Source organism: Microcaecilia unicolor, chromosome 3 (genome assembly GCF_901765095.1).
Source record: "Microcaecilia unicolor chromosome 3, aMicUni1.1, whole genome shotgun sequence".
Classification (NCBI taxonomy): Eukaryota; Metazoa; Chordata; class Amphibia; order Gymnophiona; family Siphonopidae; genus Microcaecilia; species Microcaecilia unicolor.
The window spans coordinates 31,662,912-31,688,861 of record NC_044033.1 but is presented as its reverse complement, the minus strand read 5'-3'; the positions used below and the strand labels follow the sequence as shown (position 1 = coordinate 31,688,861).

Sequence of the window (25,950 nt, the reverse complement as noted above, 5' to 3'; positions counted from 1 at the left end):
GGTGCCAAATAAGAACCTTGCGGCACTCCGAAAGACAAAGAAAAAACGGACAACCTGGAATGTTCTCTCAGAAAGATAGAACATTCAGGGGTTCCTGGTATACATACCCATTTATTCAAGCCTCGTTTAGAGATGCAAATGATCAATGACATTAAATGCTGAAGTTAAGTCCGGTTTAATTAGTAAGACATCACTATGACCATCTTTGCGAATAATAATCTCATCTGGCAACTTTACCACCATATTCCTGTCTTTTTCGCTTTTCACAGGACCAATCAGGCCCACTGCCAACTTCAGAAAAAGTTACATTCAATCGAGTGAAGGACACATCAGGAGAAATATTTTGGGCTGCATTGAAAACTGCATTGCCATCCTGTTCTTTCAACTTGGTCTTACTCAGATCTGGAACAGCCAGCAGAGGAAACCAAATTGAACTCTTTTTTTAATCCCCCCCCCCCCCCCCACCTCCTCCCCCCAAAAATGGATAATTAGATTGAAGATAGCACATTATCTATACAGTGAAGGCAAACACAGCTTCATTTTCCCCTGGTGATACTGAACTGCTCCTTGAAATTAAAAGTACAAGGTTATTCCTCAGCTATCTGTGTACATTTTCATTACTGTTATCTTGTTTTAGTTGTGTAACAATTTGCATTGGCTATTGTCATGGTCATATCACATGGATCACACTCTTTTTCTGGTTAATTTCTTGTAAGCTGAGGAAATGCAAAAGACAGCGTGGGATAAACACATACTACTACTACTACTACTTAACATTTCTAGAGCGCTACTAGGGTTATGCAGCGCTGTACAATTTACAAAGAGAGACAGTCCCTGCTCAAAGAGCTTACAATCTAATAGACAAGTGAACAGTCGGTCCGATAGGGGCAGTCTGGATTCACTGAACGGTAAATAGTAGCAACAGTGAAGGAGTGGCCTAATGGGTAGGGTGGTGGACTTTGATCCTGGGGAACTGAGGAACTGAGTTCGATTCCCGGCACAGGCAGCTCCTTGTGACGCTGGGCAAGTCACTTAACCCTCCATTGCCCCATGTAAGCCGCATTGAGCCTGCCATGAGTGGGAAAGCGCAGGGTACAAATGTAACAAAAATAAAATAGATACTATTGGACATTCTACATGGAATGTTGCTACTATTGGACATTCTACATGGAATGTTGCTATTCCACTAGCAACATTCCATTCCATGTAGAAGGCTGTGCAGGCTTCTGTTTCTGTGAGTCTGACGTCCTACACGTATGTGCAGGACGTCAGACTCACAGAAGCAGAAGCCTGCGCGGCCACATTGGTGATCTGCAAGGGCCGACTTCTACATGGAATGTTGGAATAGCAACATTCCATGTAGAATCTCAAATACTACTACTTAACATTTCTAGAGCGCTACTAGGGTTATGCAGCGCTGTACAATTTAACAAAGAGAGACAGTCCCTGCTCAAAGAGCTTAACAATCTAATAGACAAGTGAACGGTCGGTCTGATAGGGGCAGTCAAATTGGGGCAGTCTGGATTCACTGAACGGTAAGGGTTAGGTGCCGAACACAGCATTGAAGAGGTGGGCTTTAAGCAAAGACTTGAAGACGGGCAAGGAGGGGGCTTGGCGTAAGGGTTCAGGAAGGTTGTTCCAAGCATAGGGTGAGGCGAGGCAGAATGAGCGGAGCCTGGAGTTGGCGGTGGTGGAGAGGGAATCCTGTTTAGAAGGAATGGATCCACGGAATCTTAGCGGAGATTGGGTGGTGACGCTGGTAATTGGGAAGCAATAGAGGTCTATAAAATGATGAGTGGAGCGGAACAGGTGGATGTGAAGCGTCTGTTCACGCTTTCCAAAAATACTAGGACTAGGGGGCATGCGATGAAACTACAGTGTAGTAAATCTAAGTTTACTTCTACTAAAGTTGAACAACTAGAAGTGAAAATGGCAAAATGTGAATCAGAAATCAAAACTTTGGCTAACAAACATGAAGATTTTGAAACAAGGTTGGCAAACTCTCAGACTGCTCAGGCAATGCTTATAAAAGATATATCAAATCTGAGAAATAAGACTGAAATATATGACAATTATATGAAAAGGTACAATCTCAGATTTGTCAATTTTCCTAAAATCCCTATGATAAAACCTGTTGATATGTTAAAAAGATATTAGAAATTTCAGATGAACATATGCCTCCATTCACTCAAGGTTATTATATTTATTTATTTATTTTATTTATTTGTTGCATTTGTATCCCACCTCTTTGCAGGCTCAAAGTGGCTTACAATACATCATGAATAGTGGAAAAGTGTTAGTATCATAAACATTGTGTATTGCATGATAATGGTTAGTATTATGATAAAAACAAAGTAGTAATATATTCCATTGAAAGTGAAAAAATCAAACCAGTGTCCACAATCAAGTAATTTGGACCTTTCAGCTTTTTTGGAGACTTCGGAGTCTGAACAAGCTACGGCAGCTACGTTGTTAGCTTCCATGGCGCTCCTACCTGATAAGTAATGGCTATTTCGGCTGTTCTTTCAGAAAAAAGAGAGACCCTTTTTAGGGTTTAAAATTTCCTTATATCTGGACGTCTCTAAGGAAACTCAACGGAAAAGACAGTAATTTCTTATCATGAGGCTACAGGTCTTACAACTTGGGGGAACTTTTTTTTCTCCATTTCCCTTGCAAATGCATAGTGAAATATAACTCAGTTAATTATGTGTTTACGGAGCCAACACATTTAACAGCATTTGTATCTTCTAAAAAACCTGTGGAGCAATTAAATAAATGATATCAGCTCCTAGTTAACTACAAATCCTTGATGTATAGATATTTCCTGGTTCTATCTTCCATGTATTGTTGATCTTGGAATCCTGTAAAGAGGACTTGAGGGTAATTTGATAATGTGGGTTAGAATGTTTTCAACCTGATTTAGTTTAATTTTCCTTTATTTTACACTATTTGAACAAGAATGATTTCTTGGATTTGTAAATGGCAAAGTATGAATGAATGAATGAATAAATAAATAAATAAATAAAAGGACTAGGGGGCATGCGATGAAACTACAGTGTAGTAAATTTAAAACAAATCGGAGAAAATTTTTCTTCACCCAACGCGTAATTAAACTCTGGAATTCGTTGCCGGAGAACGTGGTGAAGGCGGTTAGCTTAGCAGAGTTTAAAAAGGGGTTAGACGGTTTCCTAAAGAACAAGTCCATAAACTGCTACTAAATGGACTTGGGAAAAATCCACAATTCCAGGAATAACATGTACAGAATGTTGTACGTTTGGGAAGTTCGCTAGGTGCCCTTGGCCTGGATTGGCCGCTGTCGTGGACAGGATGCTGGGCTTGATAGACCCTTGGTCTTTTCCCAGTGTGGCATTACTTATGTACTTATGTAAAACTGGTGCTGGGCAGACTTCTACGGTCTGTGCCCTGAGAATGGCAAGGAAAAATCGAACTCGGGTATACATATAATGTATTGCATACCATGTAAAATGAGTTTATCTTGTTGTGCAGACTGGCTGGACCGTTCTGTTGTCATTTACTATGCTATGCTACTATGCTATGACACTCTCCGAAATGTCTACGTGTGAACTGGGAGTCTTATTTTTCATTCTTTTTGTTAAAAATGTCCAAATTCATAGCAAGTACAAAAGAAGCTGCAATTGCACTACCGATTTATTGTTTGGTAGAAAAGTGCTCATGTCTGAAAGCCACCATAGATAGTTTAATGGTTAGACAAGTAATTCCCAAAATGGGCTCCTGGGAACACTAGGATTCCTCAAACTCTCTTCAGGGGCTCCTTGAGAAATGATTACATAAATATTGCCAAACTGGGACAGACCAAAGGTCCATCAAGCCCAGCATCCAGTTTCCAACAGTGGCCAATCCAGGTCACAAATACTACTACTACTACTTAGCATTTCTATAGCGCTGCTAGGGTTACGCAGCGCTGTACAAGTTTAGCATGGGGAAGGACAGTCCCTGCTCAAGACAGCTTACAATCTAAAGGTTACAAACTATGTAGTCAGTGTAGGTAACTTACAACTTAGGTAGTCAATGTAGGTAGCTTACAATCTAAAGGTTATAAACTATGTACTCAGTGGAGGTGACATGAATGGGGAAGGTGGTTAGGCGCCAAAAGCAAGGGAGAAGAGATGGGCTTTGAGTAAGGACTTGAAGATGGCAAGATCCCCCAAAAAGTACAAAACATTTTATGCTGCTTATCCCAGAAATAAGCAGTGGAGTTTCTCCAAGTCCATTTTAATAATGGTCTATGGACTTTTCCTTTAGGAAGCCGCCCAAACCTTTTTTAAACCCAACTAAGCTAACCACCTTTACCACATTCTCTGGCAATGAATTCCAGAGTTTAATTACACATTGAGTGAAGAAAAATTTTCGCCGATTCGTTTTAAATTTACTACTTTGTGGCTTCATCGCATGCCCCCTAGTCCTCATATTTTGGAAGGAGTAAACAGACGCTTCACGTCTACCGTTCAACTCCACTCATTATTTTATAGACCTCTATCATATCTCCCCTCAGCCGCCTTTCCTCCAAGCTGAAGAGCCGCTTTAGCCTTTCCTCACAGGTAAGTCGCCCCATCCCCTTTATCATTTTCGTCGCCCTTCTCTGCACCTTTTCTAATTCAACTATATCTTTTTTGAGATGCGGCCACCAGAATTGAACACAATATTCGAGGTGCGGTCGCACCATGGAGCGATACAAAGGCATTATAACACATATATGTTTGCATAAATTGGTGTATGAGTGGCCTAGTGGTTAGTGTGGTGGACTTCGGTCCCGGGGAGCTGGGTTCAATTCCCACTGCAGGCACAGGCAGCTCCTTGTGACTCTGGGCAAGTCACTTAACCCTCCATTGCCCCAGGTACAATTAAGTACCTAAGCCGCATTGAGCCTGCCATGAGTGGGAAAGCGCGGGGTACAAAAAAAATATATTCGCCACAGTAAAAAGTTTTAAAATCACTGGGTTAGACTATACAGGTCTGACTCAATTTCGGCTCCCCTTTCCTCCATTCCCTGTCTCAGTTAATCCTTTTGTGCTTACCTATAACCAGATCATTCTGTTCCTTACGGCACCATAAAATCATAATAAAGATATTGTAAAATGGCTCTGGGCCGGCCCTTTTTAGGAAGGTGTCCTTTAACACTTAACAAGAGGGAATAAGCTGGCGTTTGCAGGCCTGCCCCTCTCCTGTTCCGGCAGTTCTCCCCAACTCTGCTCCAGGTGCCTCGGTCGCAACGCTACTTTAGTTCACCTTTACGAAGGCTTATTTAGCAAGAACTGGAGGCTCTAATGTAATCACACCCTCGCTGCAAAAGCAGGGATTATTGTCTCCTTAATACAGTCTGCGATAGGCACAACAGCCACACAATTAGTGGTTTGTAATCACAGCAGAACTTGGCTTGCATATAGCTTCATATTTACTAAAAACCAACCTGTTCAAAAAGTAATACCACATTGATCCATCCTAAATACCAGACAACGAAAATCGTTCAGAATTAGGCAGGACCGAACTCTCTATACCCGACTGCTTCAGTCACTCTGTCACTAACGAACGCTAAATGCATTACCACGAACTGATTACCTAATCTACTCTATAATCTACTATGCCAGTTCCCCAGTTCTCCAGGACCAGAGTCCACCACCCTAACCACTAGGCCACTCCTCCACTGTTGCTACTGTTTGAGATTCTACATGGAATGTTGCTATTCCAACATTCCATGTAGAAGTCGGCCCTTGCAGACCACCAATGTGGACGTGCAGGCTTCTGCGACGTCAGACTCACAGAAGCAGAAGCCTGCGTAGCCTTCTACATGGAATGTTGCTAGTGGAATAGCAACATTCCATGTAGAATGTCCAATAGTAGCAACATTCCATGTAGAATCTCCAATAGTATCTATTTTATTTTTGTTACATTTGTACCCTGCGCTTTCCCACTCATGGCAGGCTCAATGTGGCTTACATGGGGCAATGGAGGGTTAAGTGAGTGACTTGCCCAGAGTCATAAGGAGCTGCCTGTGCCTGAAGTGGGAATTGAACTCAGTTCCCCAGTTCTCCAGGACCAGAGTCCACCACCCTAACCACTAGGCCACTCCTCCATCCAACCTAAACACCTGAATCCTGCAACACAATCGAAACTCAAACCAGAACAGGACTAAAATCAGCTCTTTCTCACTGTATGCCCAATCCGCTCTGTCACTAATGAACTCTAACGCAAGACTACTCTGTATTTCTCGTACCGGAATTGGCGATCGCCACTACGGCATACTGTGAGCCACATTGAGCCTGCAAAAAGGTGGGAAAATGTGGGATACAAATGCAACAAACAAACAAACAAACAAATAAATAAATAAATATTTATATACTACAGCTCGGTGTCAAATAGATTTGATAATCTACCTCTCATAAACTCTCGGTCAATCCACGCTGTACACACCACCTAAAGTACTCGACATTATCCTTACCTAATGGCAGTTTGGAAGTGACTTTTTAAGTAAAAGCACAGTGTCCACCATAAGGAGCCAAAATCATTATAACAGGAGTAACAAGCAAAACAAAACATGACCATGAAAACACCAAACCATCTACTGTGTTATCGATACGATAACACAGAGGACTTAAATCCGAAGAGGCCTGCGATGAAAACAATGACGTGAGAACCAGGGAAGAAGTTAAGGTTCGCATACTGATGTTCCTTGGGATCTTACAATTCACTTTACCTTGGACTCAAATACTTACTATCACTGTGCAGGACTATTAAAAAAAAAATTCATCAATGCATATCTTCAAGGCACCAGCATATTTCATAAAGAGCCATATCATCTCTTTAAAACGTGCTCCACATGCAGCTAAAAGCTTCAGCAGATAAACGTAAGGTAACCAGATGGCTTCCAGTCATCAGGGAAGGGTTGACCTAGCCCTGGTTTTATCTTCCTCTTCCCAACCCCTGGCAGTAAAACCAGAAATGGCTCACTCTATCCCAGTGACCTGGCGCCATCTGGTAACCCTAACAAAAAAGCCAGTGGTGATGTTCAGACCCAGCAATCAAATTATGGGAGAGCAGGCATGTGGTTTACCTCAATACGCTCTTCTTCATTCATAATGATCAAATAATTGAATCAAACGAAGCTATTATTTTACCTCTATCGCACATTATCTGAAACAGATATCTCGCTAGGGGGACGTTTTCCAGGAAAATGGGATAATACCCAGTGAACTGCTCACAGACACAGCCCACAAATACAGAGCAGACACCTCCAGCGGCTCTTAATAAGGTTTTTTTTTTCCCCCAGTGCTGATTGTTTTAGAAGTTATCTTTCAACTGCACGAGAATTAAAAAGAAAAGTTGCCGGGCAGAGCGTTAACCTCTAGAACCCTGGGGCGTTGTGCCCGACAGAAAGGATAGTTGGTAACTTACTTTGTGGTACTCAGAGTATGCAGCAGTCCCAGGCATACGGCCCCAGTTCACCATGGATACACAGCATAAGCACAACAGGGAAGAACCACCCAGGGCAGGCTTCATTAACAGGGCTTTCCCAGCGGCACGGTACGAGAGAACAGTTTTGATGTATTCTGTCTTTACAGCCCTGTTCAATAAGTCTTGCCTCTGCTTAAAATCAATCAGGCTTGTTGCTGGACAGATCCCAGAATAATTAGAACTCCAAGGATTGACTTCCATTTTTATACTTAAGCCTCTGTCAAAATTGCTCGCCGTTTTCTTAAGCCGAAATTAATGCCTTAAGCTGGAAATAATATCTTAATATTAAAAGTCCCATTGGCATCAGTGTACTTTGCCCACTTATTCTGGGGAGGGAGACAAACGGCAAGGAAGTATATACTGGAAGTGGGGAAAGGGAGACCAATTCAGTATTTGCAACTGTAAAATTTGGGGGAGGGGGGGGTACAAACAGCTCCTATGTTTTGGGTTGCAATTTAAGTCAGTGCAGCATTACTCCAGGGTAGGACTGACCATACGGGGTAACCGGGCAGTGCTCGAGGGCCCAGAGGCTCTTCCCACTCCCCGCAAAATTACAGCCCCCCCCCCCAGTCCCACCTTAATAGGTCCAGGTGGTCTAGTGGCCTCTTCGGGGGCAGGAAAGATCCCCACTCTTTCCTGCTCACTGCCGCTACTCTGCCCAGCACCGCTGCATTTTCAAAATGGCTGCTGAGACTTCCTTGTGGCAACTGCCACAAAGACGTCTCAGCGGCCATTTTGAAAATGAAGTGGTGCCAGGCAGAGCAGCGTCAGCGGGCAGGAAAGAGTGGGGATCTTTGCTGCCCCCAAAGAGACTACTAGACCACAAGGTTCCTTCAAGGTAGGACCCAGGAGGGCGCACTAGTGTGCGGGGTGCGGGAGTGGGGTGCAGGCAATGCACGGGGGGGGGGGGGGGAGGGTACATTACGCTGTGCTTCAGCAGTACACCTGTACAGGTAAAAAGCCTTTAGCAGTATCTGATGGAGGCAACCCAGCTATGCCTAAGCAAGTAGTTGCCAAGCCTGGTCCTGGCAGGCACCCCAGCCAGTCAGGTTTTTAGGATATCCATAATGAATAGTCATGAGACAAATCTGCATGCAGTGGAAACAGAGCATGCATATCTCTCTCATGCATATTCATTGTGGATATTCTGAAAACCAGACTGGCTGGGGTGCCTCCAGGACCAGGTTTGGGAACCACATGCCTCAACCTAACAACAAGTGAAAAGACTCAAATATCATTCAGAGGGAGACTTTTTACTAAGCAGCGGTAGGACTAATGAGCGGGTAGCATGAGCCAAATTGGCAGTACTGCAAGGATTGCGCAGGCCAGTGGCGTAGCTACGTGGGGCCAGGGGGCCTGGGTCCCTGTGGGATTTGGCCCTGGATCCCCCTGCCGACGACCCTCTCGACCCCCCCTCCTGCCGCCAGCCCTCCCCCGCCGTGGGCTACCTTTGCTGGCGGGGGACCCCAATCCCCGTCAGCCAAAGCGGTCCTCTTCTTCCTCCGAAGACTTCGTTCTGTTTCTGACGTCCTGCACGTTGTACATGCAGGACGTCAGACTCACAGAAACAGAACGAAGCCTTGCACTGGAAGACAAGGACCTCGCTGGCTGATCTACAAGGCTTCGTTCTGTTTCTGTGAGTCTGACATCCTGCAGATCAGCCAGCGAGGTCCTCTTCTTCCAGCGCAAGGCTTCGTTCACGATTCACAAAGGCACTCTGGGGCCTTCCCAGTCTGCCACGTCTGGCCCTCCTGTTGCAAGAGCCGGACACAGCAGAGGGAAGTCCCTGCAGTGCCTGTGTGAATCGTGGACGGCCCAAAAATGTAAGATGTAAGCACTGTAGCCGTGGCGGAGGAAGAAGCAGGAAGCGACAAATGCCAGACATACGGGAGGGGAAAGTAGGTAGCGATGTGCCGCGGCACCCCTGAGAGTTCGCTGCAGCGTACAGTTTGGAAACTGCTGCAATATCTCATTATAAGAAAATTAAACAGTACCCCCAAATACATATTTCAAAACCCCCCTCAAAGTTAGTCAGTGCCAAACAAGCCTCATCACCCCACTTACAATATACCATCTTCCCTTCCTTCCCACTACAGGTCTGTGGTGGCGCAGAACCTCCAAATACTCGAGACGGTGATGCACACAAGTACAATATCATAACATACATGGTAACATAGTAGATGACGGCAGAAATAGACCTGCATGGTCCATCTAGTCTGCCCAACAATTTAAACTCATATGTGCTACTTTATGTGTACACCTAACCTTGATTTGTTTCTGCCATTTTCAGGACACAGACCATAGAAGTCTGCCCAGAACAAGGCCCACCTCTCAACCACCAGCCCTGCCTCCCCCCCAACGGCTCTGCCACCCAATATCTTCCTACAACTTTCAGTAGCCCTTATGCCATTTCACTTCAAATTATTTCCCTAAATTCTGCCACCCAAGCAGCGACCAACCACCCAAAAAAAAAAAAATTTCCCAAACACCCAACCCCAAGCAAAATCAGGGACGGACGAGCAGGCCAAAATTACCCTCCACCCAACCAAATACCCACTGCAACCACCCTCCTCACACAATTCTGACCAGCCCACCAAAACTCTACAAAATAAACACACACAACCCCCCCTCCCCCTCCCAAAACAAATCACCTAGTTACCCAATCAGGAAGAGGCTACCAAAACTGCACAGCTTAGCTTGGCTGACGTCATTAGTCTATAGCTTAAGACCACGGGCTCCCTAATTGGTAGCAATTAGGAATCACGTGCAGATCTGCCCACCACCCTATTCTGTAACATGCACGCCTAAATTTATAGCACGTAACTCCAAGGGGATATGGCCATGGGAGGAGCATGGGTGGGTCAGGGGCATTCCCAGAATTTGGGTGCAATGTATAGAATACCTGGAATTGCATGCCTAACTACCATCAATTGGGCGCCAGCATTTACACCAACCTTTAGCAGGCAAAGTACGATGCAAAGGGCTAGACTCTATATAAAGCGCCTGAAAATTCCACGCAGAAAAAAATACACCTATGCGCATTCTTTAAAGAATGCCTAAATTTTATAGAATAGGCTTAAATTTCTGCGCGGTAGATAGAATTACGTCAAGTGCCTCTCCACTCTACCCAATGTAGTTGTGGCCATTCACACCATGTTTTACTTGGTGTAAACCCTGACGCCTAAATTAGGAGCAGAGTGCGTGTATTCTATAGCAACGCACATAGGTTTTAGAAACGCCCATGCCCCACCTCTGGTCATGCCCCCTTTTCAACTATGCAACTTAGAATTTACGCACACGTTACAGAATATGCTTAGCGAGTTGTGCACGTAAATCTTAATTAATGCCAATTAGTGCTGATAATTATTAACATCCAATTAACAGCGCTGATTAGCTAGTTAAACAATTAAGTTACACGCATTATTATAGAATACGCTTCGATTTACGCACAGAACTTAAGGCGCAATATATAGAATCCCAGGGAAAATGCGCGCTAAACTAGTATTCTGTAAACGACGCTCCACGCAAAGCACCCTTTACAGAATATTAGCTTAACGCAGATCATCCCAGCACCTAATTTTAGGAATCGTTTATTGAATCCAGCCCTATGTGCATCCAAAATGGGTCGGTCAAGGTTTGGAAGGCACAGCCAAGAAATAGTCATACATGTGGACATCTGGAGAGGGTATATTTTCATTATTGGTGGACATACCCTAGTACTGAAAGGTTTTGGGACAAACTGTGAAGGCTTTTGAACCAAGTTTTGGGTCAACCCATGCCTAAGAGTGGAAAATTGTGGAAGATGGCTTGGAATTGAAATGGGATGAAAATTGCTTATTTGTAAGGAAGGTTTGCTTGATAACCAAACATTATATTTTGATATAACGGATACAACATGAACTTCCCCCCTCCTCATCCACCCTAGGTGGATGAACAACGAAATCCCACAGATCAAAAACACAAAAAAAACAGGAGTGGGAAGTAGACCAATGACTCCAGAGACTGGGACAGGAGGGTAAAACGAGAAAACCTTTAATACAGACTCGACACAGATCCGTGTTTCGGCCACAGGCCTGCCTCAGGACTCTCTGTGAAATGTAGTCAAAAGGAATGCATCTGAGAAATTAGGTGGTCTTGAAAAAGACCTGAAAATGTGCAATCTCAAAGGTACGTAATTCAACTCTATCACCAGAGAACCAACAGGAAAAGCGCAAAAAAGTACAGCTCTTGCTGCAGAGTGTAAATCAAGTGAATAATTTGTTATGCATGGAGAAACTATTGGTTCAAAGGGGTGGAGAGAAGAAGGTTAAAACATTTAGTGGCGGAGTGGCCTGGTGGTTAGAGCAGTGGGCTTGACATCTAGAGGTGTCTGGTTTGAATCCCACTGCTGCTCCTTGTGATATTGGGCAAGTCACTTAGGGAGTCTTCTACTAAAGCTTAGCTAGAGATATCTGCAGCTAAGCTTTAGTAAACGACCCCCTTAATCCTCTATTGCCTCAGGTATCAGCTTAGATTGTGAGCCCTCCAGGGACAAAGAAATACCCAGAGTACCTGAATGTAACTCACCTTAAGCTACTACTGAAAAAGATGTGAGCAAAATCCAAATAAATTATTTGAGATTCTGTTGCTACTATTTGAGATTCTATATGGAATGTTATTATCATCTGAGATTCTACATGGAATGCTGCTATAATGGAGGAGTGGCCTAGTGGTTAGAGCACTTGCAATCCAGAGGTGGCAGGTTCAAACACCACTGCTGCTCCTTGTGATCTTGGGCAAGTCACTTAACCTTCCATTGCCTCAGGTACAAACTTAGATTGTGAGCCCTCCTGGGATAGAGAAATATCCAGAGTACCTGAATGTAACTCACCTTGAGCTACTACTGAAAAGGTGTGAGCAAAATCCAAATAAATAAAACTATGGATCCCCTTTCTGGACTCTTTGTCATCAAGACTGAGATTTGAAAACCTAACGTATAGCAAGGATATCTCTACTATAATAAAAGGCACCTTCAACGTTCTGAAGCTGACTCCGTGGCTTCAAGTGAAGGGTTCGTAAGGATCGTTAGGTTCGTCGCTCTGTCACCATCTCGCTCGGCTCCGCCCTCGCACCTCTGATAGGTCCACTGCCCTCGACGTCATCGCGTTTTGACGTCCTCGACGTCATCACGTTTCGACGTCGAAGGCGGCGGACCTGTCAGAGGCGCGAGGGCAGGGCCGACAGAGATGGTTAAAGAGCGACGAACCTGACGAAAATTACGAACCCTTCACTTCAAGGAAGCCCCGGAGTCAGCTTCACAACGTTGCAGGTGGGTGGCTGGAGGGGAGGGGAGAGGAGGGAAAGAGAGGGGGCAAGTACCCTGGAACTGGGAGGGAGGGAGAGAGGGGGTCCAACAATCCTGGAACTGGGTGGGAGGGTGGGCGGCCCCTACAACTTGGAGAGTGGGCGGCCGGACCCTGGAACTTGGAGGGGGGCCAGGCGCACCCAGAAACTGGGATGGATGGAGGGAGGGGGGGTGGCCCTGAAACTGGGAGGGAAGGGGAGAGACCCAGAAACTGGGAGGGAGGAGGAGGGGGGAAAAGACCCTGGAACTGGGTGGGAGGGAGGGAGAGCGGACCCTGGAACTTGGAGGGGGTCCGGACCCTGAAACTGGGAGGGAGGGGGCGCAGGCGGACCCTGAAACTGGGTGGGAGGGGGCCCCTGGCACACACTCTCATTCTCATACACACTCTCGCACACAGTCTCACTCTCTCTGTCACACACACTCACACATTCACTCTTTCTGTATCACACACTCACTCTCACACACACACCGAGGACAACCTTGCTAGCGCCCATTTCATTTGTGTCAGAAACGGGCCTTTTTTCCTAGTTAGTACATAAAACAGAGAAATATAGATGGAGGACAGCAGGGAAGAGGAAAGGGGATTTTGTTTAAGTCATATTCTATTGTTAGGTACATTTATAGAACAGCCAAAAAATTTTCAATAAAGATGATTTCCCTACAAAACATGGCAAGAGAATGAAGAAGACTGGCTCATGCTATGATGAAAGTCGAGACTCATGAGGAGTTCTAGCTTGTAAGATGAGACTCTGAAAACAGGTTCCGCAATCAGCAGGAACATTTCCCACCAAAACTGCATTGGAAAGGAAGCCATCTACTCGTGACTCACTGAGAAATGCTTGCTGGATAGCCCATCTGTGTACAAATTATTGTAATGCAATGACTTGACTGGCAATTAATCACTCACGGTAGTACCTAGTCAAAACATCTTTCCTTATCTTTTTAGCTCGCAATGTCCACTGCAATATTTTAATGTTACAGAAGCAAGTTTTGAATTGAATCAAAAAGAAAATATATTAACGTGGAGGAGTGGCCTAGTGGTTAGGGTGGTGGACTTTGGTCCTGAGGAACTGAGTTCGATTCCCACTTCAGGCACAGGCAGCTCCTTGTGACTCTGGGCAAGTCACTTAACCCTCCATTGCCCCATGTAAGCCGCATTGAGCCTGCCATGAGTGGGAAAGCGCAGGGGACAAATGTAACAAAAATAACATAGATACTATTGGAGATTCTACATGGAACGTTGCTACTATTGGACATTCTACATGGAATGTTGCTATTCCACTAGCAACATTCCATGTAGAAGTCTGCGCAGGCTTCTGTTTCTGTGAGTCTGACGTGCAGGACGTCAGACAAGCAGAAGCCTGCGCGGCCACATTGGTGATCTTCTACATGGAATGTTGGAATAGCAACAATGTAGAATCTCCAATAGTAGCAACAGTGGAGGAGTGGCCTAGTGGTTAGGGTGGTGGACTTTGGTCCTGGAGAACTGAGGAACTGAGTTCAATTCCCACTTCAGGCACAGGCAGCTCCTTGTGACTCTGGGCAAGTCACTTAACCCTCCATTGCCCCATGTAAGCCGCATTGAGCCTGCTATGAGTGGGAAAGCGCAGTGTACAAATGTAAAAAAAAAAATTTGTTACCTTGCGCTTAAAGTACAAGGACTGCATGCCAGAAGGAGATGGAATTTCCTTTTGGAATCGATAAATTTATAAAAGAAAAAAAAAGTCTTTCAAGAAAATGGATGCAAAAGCAGAAAACCTCGTTTGGGCTACATAAAAAAAAAAAAGTGCCCTCTTTTCTTTTTCAAGTTCTTTTCGTTAGTATAAAGGTGACACAACCAATACAGCAGACTATAAATACAGTACAGTCTTGATTATCTAACCTTCGCCTATCTGACCATCCGTTGTATCCGACAGACCCCCGTGATGACATCATCGTGTTTATTTCCATCAAAAATCTCAGTTTTAGAACAATTTTTGAAAATAGGGAACAGTACTGTTGGAGGGGTTTATGCAGCGCTTTCTCTATTATCCGACTTTTCACTTATCCGACAATGGGTCGGTCCCTTTTACGTCGGATAATTGAAACTGTACTGTACATCACTAAAACAGCATTGTAAAGGTACAATAGTACAAAACTAGGCTGAAATGTCCAACAAGAAGTTCAACCTTAGTGAAGTAACCAACAACAAGGGGAGAAAAATTAACTAGGCAGAGCCAAAATGATTCTTCACATAAGCACGAAAATAAAGGGAGGAGAGCCCCATCTCAATCCACTAAATCCAAAAAGTAATGAGTACTATAAATGCTGAAGAAATAGTCAGGGAGTCCACGTAATAAATGTAATTTAATTTAGAGCTAAAGAGGTCTAAAGCCTCCATACTCTCCACATTTCTAAGAGGAATAGAGGAGAATGAACGAGAAGTGCCCAAAACAGGGGCATAGCCAGACTTCGGCGGGAGGGGAGTCCAGAGCCCGAGGTGAGGGAGCACCTTTTAGCCCCCTGGTGCACCGACCCTCCCTGCCATTGCCCACCGCCGCCATCAACAACAACTTTGACCCCCCCCCCCCGACCCTTTCAACCCCCCCTCCCACCACCAACCTGCTGTTGCCTACCTTTGCTGGCGGGGGACCCCCAACTCCCGCCAGCCGAGGTCCTCTTCTTCCTTCGTTCTGTTTCTGAGTCTGACATCCTGCATGTACAACGTGCAGGACGTCAGACTCAGAAACAGAACGAAGCCTTGCGCTGGAAGAAGAGGACCTCGGCTGGCGGGGGTTGGGGTCCCCCGCCAGCAAAGGTAGGCAACAGCAGGTTGGTGGCGGGAGGGGGGTCAAGAGGGTCGTCAGCAGGGGGTCCGGGGCCAAATCTACAGGGGCCCAGGCCCCCGTGGGCCCACGTAGCTACGCCACTGGCCCAAAAGCGAGTGTATTTCCATAGTTTCTTTTTAAAGAGTCAAGACAGGTCGGTATCCCATAGAAGGCTCTATTACATGCCAAATAATGACCTTCTTATGCTCCGCTAAATAATAAACATGTACTTTGGAGATGCTTTGCTTTTAGAGTTGGGACCTTGCAGAAGCATTTGCTTCATTTACGTCTCTGGCCCACTGCAAGCGCTATTCTATAAATGGCACTCCGAGTCGGATGCTGTTTATCGAATAGGGCCTAGTGCTGGAATCCACGCCTAACTTTTGGGCACGAAGATTTGTATCAACTGAAACCTGGTGTAAGTCCCCTGTGCCTAGGTTAGGCACGGATCACGTGTATTCTGTAACAGTGCGCACAAATTCTTGGAATGCCCATGATCCGCCCATCACCCTCCCATGGCCACACCCCCTTTTCAGATCCGTGCACAAGAATTCACGAGCACATCTTTATAGAATAACACCTAGCAAGATGTGCATATAAACTCTAATTATTGACAATTAGCACCAATAATTATTAGCAGCTAATTACTGACACTAATTGGTTGGTTATACACCCAAATTCGTGACCACAGTTTTGTGTGCCATCTATAGAATCCGGGCATTAGTGAACAACTTTTTTTCACTCTTTGCCCATCTCTCCTCTCTTAATATCCCTTGTAAAAATCCTCCTTCGATCTGCATTTTGTAGTGAATATAATACTTTACAACTTGTGTATAGTGGAGAAACAAAAGAATAAGCAATTCAGGTCCACAGTAGCTACCTCCTGAATTAAACCCTTGCCCCGCTGAAGGACTGGCATAAAACACCTGCTAGTTATCACTAGCATATGAAACTTTTTTTCTTTTGGAAACTGTGACACTCATTGGCAAAACCAATTATAAGGTGGGACAGCTTTTTTATTTATTTATTTATTTATTATTATTTATTGCATTTGTACCCCACATTCTCTCAACTTTTTGCAGGCTCAATGTGGCTTACAATACATTATGAATGGTGGAAATATATATACTTCAAAACATGTGATCTAGCGTAACACACAAAAAAATGTCAGACTGAAATAAGACTGGGAGACTCTGACCTTACCATCAGCAAGTTTAGATACTGCCCTCAGGAACTGACGGCTTGAATTTTATGCAGTTTTTGCAGCAGGAGGCGAAAACGTAACCATATGCGACTACTTGCTTCTAAAACTTCACACACGGAAAGTGCTGTTCATAAGTTTTGTTCAAGTGAATGCTTTCAAATTGCTGTTTCATGCTATCTGCAATACTCCAATTCCCGTAGGTCTTAATTTTTACTGGCAGATGTGTAAACTGAATACACTGAAATATATGTGAAGGTAAGTCATGGTTTTGTTTTCTGATTATGGATTAATATAGTTTGTTTGATCACTGCAATTAGATCTGTTCATTTTTCCATGTAGAAGTCGGCCCTTGCAGATCACCAATGTAGCCGCACATACGTGCAGGACGTCAGACTCACAGAAACAGAAGCCTGCGCAGCCTTCTACATGGAATGTTGCTAGTGGAATAGCAACATTCCATGTAGAATGTCCAATAGTAGCAACATTCCATGTAGATTGTCCAATAGTATCTATTTTATTTTTGTTACATTTCTACCCTGCGCTTTCCCACTCATGGCAGGCTCAATGCGGCTTACATGGGGCAATGGAGGGTTAAGTGACTTGCCCAGAGTCACAAGGAGCTGCCTGTGCCTGAAGTGGGAATTGAACTCAGTTCCCCAGGACCAAAGTCCACCACCCTAACCACTACAAGCATACGGTAAGTCAGATCTTAAATGTCTGCACAGGTTAATTACTGTTTCCTTAAAATCGTGTGAAATATTTATTGAAAAAGATGGTTAGGTAAGCAATGTACATAAGTACATAAGTAGTGCCATACTGGGAAAGACCAAAGGTCCATCTAGCCCAGCATCCTGTCACCGACAGTGGCCAATCCAGGTCAAGGGCACCTGGCACGCTCCCCAAACGTAAAAACATTCCAGACAAGTTATACCTAAAAATGCGGAATTTTTCCAAGTCCATTTAATAGCGGTCTATGGACTTGTCCTTTAGGAATCTATCTAACCCCTTTTTAAACTCCGTCAAGCTAACCGCCCGTACCACGTTCTCCGGCAACGAATTCCAGAGTCTAATTACACGTTGGGTGAAGAAAAATTTTCTCCGATTCGTTTTAAATTTACCACACTGTAGCTTCAACTCATGCCCTCTAGTCCTAGTATTTTTGGATAGCGTGAACAGTCGCTTCACATCCACCCGATCCATTCCACTCATTATTTTATACACTTCTATCATATCTCCCCTCAGCCGTCTCTTCTCCAAGCTGAAAAGCCCTAGCCTTCTCAGCCTCTCTTCATAGGAAAGTCGTCCCATCCCCACTATCATTTTCGTCGCCCTAGTGGTTATCGAATAGGGCTGTTTATCGAATAGGGCCTAGTGCTGGAATCCACGCCTAACTTTTGGGCACGAAGATTTGTATCAACTGAAACCTGGTGTAAGTCCCCTGTGCCTAGGTTAGGCACGGATCACGTGTATTCTGTAACAGTGCGCACAAATTCTTGGAATGCCCATGATCCGCCCATCACCCTCCCATGGCCACGCCCCCTTTTCAGATCCGTGCACAAGAATTCACGAGCACATCTTTATAGAATAACACCTAGCAAGATGTGCATATAAACTCTAATTATTGACAATTAGCACCAATAATTATTAGCAGCTAATTACTGACACTAATTGGTTGGTTATACACCCAAATTCGTGACCACAGTTTTGTGTGCCATCTATAGAATCCGGGCATTAGTGAACAACTTTTTTTCACTCTTTGCCCATCTCTCCTCTCTTAATATCCCTTGTAAAAATCCTCCTTCGATCTGCATTTTGTAGTGAATATAATACTTTACAACTTGTGTATAGTGGAGAAACAAAAGAATAAGCAATTCAGGTCCACAGTAGCTACCTCCTGAATTAAACCCTTGCCCCGCTGAAGGACTGGCATAAAACACCTGCTAGTTATCACTAGCATATGAAACTTTTTTTCTTTTGGAAACTGTGACACTCATTGGCAAAACCAATTATAAGGTGGGACAGCTTTTTTATTTATTTATTTATTTATTATTATTTATTGCATTTGTACCCCACATTCTCCCACCTTTTTGCAGGCTCAATGTGGCTTACAATACATCATGAATGGTGGAAATATATATACTTCAAAACATGTGATCTAGCGTAACACACAAAAAAATGTCAGACTGAAATAAGACTGGGAGACTCTGACCTTACCATCAGCAAGTTTAGATACTGCCCTCAGGAACTGACGGCTTGAATTTTATGCAGTTTTTGCAGCAGGAGGCGAAAACGTAACCATATGCGACTACTTGCTTCTAAAACTTCACACACGGAAAGTGCTGTTCATAAGTTTTGTTCAAGTGAATGCTTTCAAATTGCTGTTTCATGCTATCTGCAATACTCCAATTCCCGTAGGTCTTAATTTTTACTGGCAGATGTGTAAAACTGAATACACTGAAATATATGTGAAGGTAAGTCATGGTTTTGTTTTCTGATTATGGATTAATATAGTTTGTTTGATCACTGCAATTAGATCTGTTCATTTTTCCATGTAGAAGTCGGCCCTTGCAGATCACCAATGTAGCCGCGCAGGCTTCTGCTTCTGTGAGTCTGACGTCCTGCACGTACGTGCAGGACGTCAGACTCACAGAAACAGAAGCCTGCGCAGCCTTCTACATGGAATGTTGCTAGTGGAATAGCAACATTCCATGTAGAATGTCCAATAGTAGCAACATTCCATGTAGATTGTCCAATAGTATCTATTTTATTTTTGTTACATTTCTACCCTGCGCTTTCCCACTCATGGCAGGCTCAATGCGGCTTACATGGGGCAATGGAGGGTTAAGTGACTTGCCCAGAGTCACAAGGAGCTGCCTGTGCCTGAAGTGGGAATTGAACTCAGTTCCCCAGGACCAAAGTCCACCACCCTAACCACTAGGCCATTCTCCTCCACGCCATTGCTTACCTAACCATCTTTTTCAATAAATATTTCACACGATTTTAAGGAAACAGTAATTAACCTGTGCAGACATTTAAGATCTGACTTACCGTATGCTTGTAAGGTTTTTAAAACTAATTTAAAGTTTATTAAAAAAAAAAAATCAACTCTTCATTTCTTACTGCATCAGCAGATTTTAGTACAAACCATTACACTGCATACTCAGGGCTCCTTTTTACAAACTGGGGTTACCAATTAGCGGCTTCCTACGCAAAGAAGTTCATTCCGTTCCCATGAGCTTCTTCCCATTTATTTATTTTACTTATTTGTAGCATTTGTATCCCACATTTTCCCACCTATTTGCAGGCTCAATGTGGCTTACATTTGCCGTTATGGCGATTGCCATTTCTGGACTTCAGATATGCACATGATTTTGCAATCAAGTGCGTACATACATGGTAGAAGAATGCATTGTGTGCTTGCGTACTTGTTAACACGTGGTTTTACAATCAAGTGCGTCTATATGTGGTAGAGGAATACATTGTGGTCTTGTGTAGGTGTCGGCTTTATGTAGTTGCTCAGGTGACGGTATTATGGTGAGAGTAATAGTGTTGGGCAGTGGCTATGTCGTTTCGGTCTTATTCTTCATTGTTGTTATTGTTGTTTAGAGGTTAGGACGATTGTTTGTTGTATGCTTTTTTGAATAGGTCTGTTTTCAGTAGTTTACGAAAGATGGTTAGATCTTGCGTTGTCTTTATGGTCTTCGGGAGCGCATTCCATAGCTGTGTGCAAATGTAGGAGAAGCTGGTTGCTTAGGTGGACTTATATTTTAATCCTTTGCAGTTGGGGTAATGGAGGTTGAGGAATGTACGTTCATTCATTCAGCACACGTGAATCGGTAGCACTGCTTTGTAAAAGGAGCCTACAATTGGCTAGATTACATTATAATATTATAAGTATTATATATAGTATCAATAGTAAAATAAAGCTAAAGGTAAAGATGCTCCCCTTTACGCAAGTACCAAGATGTGAACGACTTATGGGGGTCACCACTAGTGTGACAGTTTCTTGGCAGATTATTAGCGGGGTGGTTTGCCACTGCCTTCCACAATCATCTTTAAAAACATCTCTACAAAGCATTTCAAGTTTTGAACGCTCAAAAAAATGCATTTCCCTTCAAATGCTCTACCACCCCGCAAACTGCCCTCACACACAAAACCGAACTGTTCCTCCCCCCCCCCCAAAAAAACTTCCTCCTGCAACTACCAAAATCTACTCTCCACAACTGCCCCTTCACCCTGCAAACTGTCCTCACACCCAAATCCAAACTGCTCCATCTCCGAGAGCATTCCACAACTGCTCCATTACGCCTCAAACTTACCCAATCTTTCACAAGAAATCCCCCGCAACTGCTGCACCATCCCACAAACCAATGGTCAATAACATTACACTGTTGCTATACAAAGGGCAGCACTAAAACTAAAACATGCAACCACAACCTACCCACATCACACACATATCACACATGCCCCGCCGACTCAACAACGCACGGGCATCTCAGACCTAAATTCACTTGCCCAGCCAAGGGTGGTGGACGGCCAGGCAAACCTTCAGCTTTACACCCCCTAATAACATTTCAGACCCCCCCCCCCTAGCCTGCAGGTCCCCGACCCCAAGATTTTGCAAAATTAAACTCAATAATTATGATCATCGCACAAGCAGCCTACAGAAATGCAGGTTAAAGTATATGTGGATGGTTTTTTTTGCATTTGTGTGGCTGCCAGACCTAGTGTTTTGCATTGATTGCAGCTGCTTTCTGCCCGCCGCCCCCCCCCCCCAAGAAGCTGCTGCCCTAGGCGATTGCCTAACCTTGCCTAGTGGTGGGACCAGACCAGATTCATCAAAACACATATAGTGGGCGGGGGAGGGGTGGAAAAATTTGCATAACCTATGTTCCACATGATTTCCCCACTTGTTCCTTCATCTATTAAAACAAAACACTATTGTCAACAATCACCATATTCTAATTCTCTGGGTACATTATGTTACATTATTCCATGTCACAGGAAAAAAAACTGAGTAAAAAGCAGAGAGGCTGAGGATAAAACAATCTTTTAATAGGGAACAGTTATTTACTCTTTGCAATAATACTCCATGAAACTATCAGCAGATTGGCAGGGTATCAGAGAAGTATTCGTTCAGTCAATGCACGAATAAACTGTGAATATGTAGGGCTAGAAAATGTAGTTAATCCCTACTGGTATATATGCATGAGTTTATCAAAAAGTTGGGGCTAGTTTCTGGAAGATGGGCCCATTAACAATTGTTAGCCAGATTTTGGATTCTCCACTTCTTATTACTGGAATGCGCTTTTTACTGTAGGAGACAGGATGCTGATGATTTGAGACCCCCACTTGACACTTATATACAAAGACAGCTTGGTCCACGTGAATCACAATTATCTGAGTAAGGCTCTGTAAATCCGCCTAAATATCAGCAGAAATTCTATTTTAAAAATCACTTTTTAAACTTTGGATTATTCTAAATGTATTGGTCACTGTTCTTAAAATGTTGTCATCAATGTTTCTAAAGTAGAAGTTACATCAACTTTGTTTACAGGCAACTTCCGTGTGACGCAACTCTTAAAACAAAGATTAAAAGAAAACAAGCCTTTGAAATTTTGGAATACAGAGAAGCCCGAATACACGAATATCGTTCGCAGGAGCAGCGCCAAACAGACGTGTATACGAACACAGGAGCAAAAACTTGGAAGCCCGGCTTGACTTCACCTAGCCAACAATACTGCGCGAGCTGTGCTGCAAGTCGTGCTCGGGGAGAGCATAAGCTCTTCGGGGCAGGCACGTCGTAATCAGACAGCAGAGAAAGATCCCCATGCCAGGCGAGCGGTACCGCCTGCTGCACGGAGCTCAAGGTAGGAGACAGAGGGGTGCAGCGGGTAACCCCCCCCCAGGCACTGGCACTCGGGAACCTTTATCCTGAGACGCGGGGCACTGCCACCTCTCGGCCCTGGCTCGGGCTCCGTGATGGCAGCTCCCGATGACAAGCAGCGCGTCTCACGCCATCTCGCAACAGCAGACCTCGTCCCCTTCAGCCGTAGGATGCGGGCACACCCCCTTACGGATGCTCCCAGAGGCTCCATAAGCTGTAACCTTCCCACCCCCGCATTTATAAACTAGCCTCCTCTCCTTTGCATCGCCAAAAGACCCCCTAATCCCCCCCCCACCCCCATAGCTAACACAGCAAGTGTAGGTGTGAAAAACGACCCCTGATGCACAGACAGCTGCAAAAAAACTTTGCGCAACTTTCCAGCAGCGCCGCTGCCAAACTTTCAGGGCCGGGCACCGTCGTTCAGATCACCGACAGCAGACAAATCCACTGGGGGGGCGGCAGCACTTCGTCTCCTGCCCCCCGCCACTCGGGCTTCCTCTTACCTTTTCTTCTCTTTCTCGGCTGTCATGTCGAAGCGCACCAAGGTTAACCGGCGACCGACGCCAACGATCGGGCAGCAGCTCCTTCTTCCTGCAGGCTGTAGGTGTGTAAATAGTTCGAAAGCGGTGCACGACGCAGGGAAAAAGGCGATCAAAAAACAAGAAACGAAGTGACTGGAAGCGCGGACAAAACCTAGAAATCCTCCAGAGGAAAGTCCTTGGGGGAGAGGACGGGAGGCGATCGCTAGCTCCGGGACCCAGGGGGAGCCGAGCGACCATACAGTCTCAGAGCACTGCTGAGGATTGTACGGCCGCTCAGCGCACAGGAGGACCGGGAGCGCTGCAAACGGGACCGCTGTCGCCGCCGCCGCCGCTGCTGTTGCTGCTGCTGTGGTCGCCGCTGCCTCTCTGGTCTGGGCGGTCAGGTTCCCGCACGCGCTCCAGCTGGAGCTGCCGGACAGCGCCGTGCACCAATCGCGGGCCTGCCCTCGCACCGGCCCCGCCCCCTCGCTCTCCAGCCTTGTTTGTCAGGTCAGTAGAGTTGACAGCTCGCGCTGGGGCGTACCCGAAGGGGGCGTGTCCGAAGGGGGGCGCGACCGGCGGCAGGGCAGCCATAGGCTGGGAGGCAAAGGTTGATGCGGATAGGCTGGCGAACCGGGCTGGACCTCGGGGATCCCGGGCGGATCGTGGAGTAGGTGTATCTTCCTCTACATGAGAGTAAAAAAAAAAAAAGTTTGTAATAAGTAAATGCACAACTGGAAGTTGTTACTTTACTCCCATGCAGTTTCCACTCTGTAGGGCTGTACTACATAACCAGACACCTCATGTGGTTTGCTTGTTCTCCCTTAATAACAAAACTTTTTTTTTACGGTATTTTCACTCCTAGTAATGTTCCTTTCATACAAAGAAAACAGCGTGTTACTACTCCAGAACCATAGGTGCAGGTGCAGCTAAATGTTTACTACTGTTGACGGATGATTTATTGTGACGATGCAATCAAATGAATTTTTCAAATGTTATCTTTTTGATAGTCCGGCCTTGCTAGAAAAGGAGACGCGGTTATTCATTGATCAGGTTTAAAGCAAATCTCTTGTGCGCCCATTGCGGTTGCTTGATCGGACCTTAATAATGAAAGTACATAAGTAATGCCACACTGGGAAAAGACCGTTCATCGAGCCCAGCACCCTGTCCACGACAGCGGCCAATCCAGGCCAAGGGCACCTGGCGAGCTTCCCAAAGGTACAAACATTCTATACATGTTGTTCCTGGAATTGTGGATTTTTCCCAAGTCCATTTAGTAGTGGTTTATGGACTTGTCCTTTAGTAAACCGTCTAACCCCTTTTTAAACTCTGCTAAGCTAACCGACTTCACCACGTTCTCTGGCAACGAATTCCAGAGTTTAATTATGCGTTGGGTGAAGAAACATTTTCTCCGATTTGTTTTAAATTTACTAAACTGTAGTTTCATTGCATGCCCCCTAGTCCTAGTATTTTTGGAAAGCGTGAACAGACGCTTCACATCCACCTGTTCCACTCCACTCATTATTTTATATACCTCTATCATGTCTCCCCTCAGCCGTCTCTTCTCCAAGCTGAAAAGCCCTAGCCTCCTTAGTCTTTCTTCATAGGGAAGTTGTCCCATCCCCGCTATCATTTTAGTCGCTCTTCGCTACACCTTTACCACCTAGCCAAGCTCTTACAGCTTTCACTCCTAATGATTACAGCAGTGGACTGAGAACCAGGGAATCCCAGAGTAGCTTCTTTTGATCTTGGGAAGTTTGCCTCAGGTACAGATTTAAGTACCCTCTTACTAATGTGTGCCTAACACACCTAAAATTGAAGTAATGTGGGATACATTCAGGGGCCCTGTAGTACTGTAAATCGAAATGTTAATATGCTAACCAGGTGTTAAAAAATATTTCAGATTTTTTTAAGGGGTCACGTCATGGGCAGACAGTGGGTATTCCTATGTTTTAACCAGTTATTTATTTATTTATTGGGATTTATTAACCCTTTAGGAAGAGATTTAGTACATAAGTATTGCCATACTGGGAAAAACCAAAGGTTCATCGAGCCCAGCATCCTGTTTCCAACAGTGGCCAATCCAGGTCACAAATACCTGGCAAGATCCCAAAAATGTTCAAAACATTTTATACTGCTTATCCCAGAAATAGTGGATTTTCCCCAAGTCCATTTATTAATGGTCTATGGACTTTTCCTTTAGGAAGCTGTCCAAACCTTTTTAAAACTCCGCTAAGCTAACCGCCTTTACCACATTCTCTGGCAACGGATTCCAGAGTTTAATTACACGTTGAGTGAAGAAACATTTTCTCTGATTCGTTTTAAATTTACTACATTGTTGCTTCATTTACCCAAGGCCATTTACAGTAGGTACGGTAACATCAAACTTACAGTTTTGTTAACAGCATAACAATAGTAAAATAAACAAATATAGACATAGCACAATGAAAGAGGAAGACTTGAAAGCAGCAAATTGCACATCTACATTACCACATGCTAACTGGTTAGCATAGGGGTGCTGTGTAAGCCCTTAGCATCTACAAAAGGAGTGGCAGTAAGTGTTCATGTGGTAGTTTCTTAAAATGGTCATGTGGTAATAGAAAGATTAGTGCATAGCCATTAATAAAAAAGAAAGAAAGAAAAAAAGAAAAGTACATAAGTATTGCCATACTGGGACAGACCAAAGGTCCATCAAG

The 25,950-nt window shown here is 44.6% G+C and overlaps 1 protein-coding gene across 1 annotated transcript in view; it reads right to left on the bottom strand.

Moving 5' to 3' along the window:
• Positions 1-23,663, bottom strand: part of EPAS1 (endothelial PAS domain protein 1) — a 307,265-nt gene extending 283,602 nt beyond the window's left edge. Inside the window, exon 1 of the mRNA XM_030195810.1 lies at positions 23,237-23,663. Coding sequence (XP_030051670.1) covers positions 23,237-23,262 — 26 coding nt within the window. The 5' untranslated portion in view covers positions 23,263-23,663. The remainder of the gene's footprint in view (positions 1-23,236) is intronic.
• Positions 23,664-25,950: the final 2,287 nt, after the last annotated feature.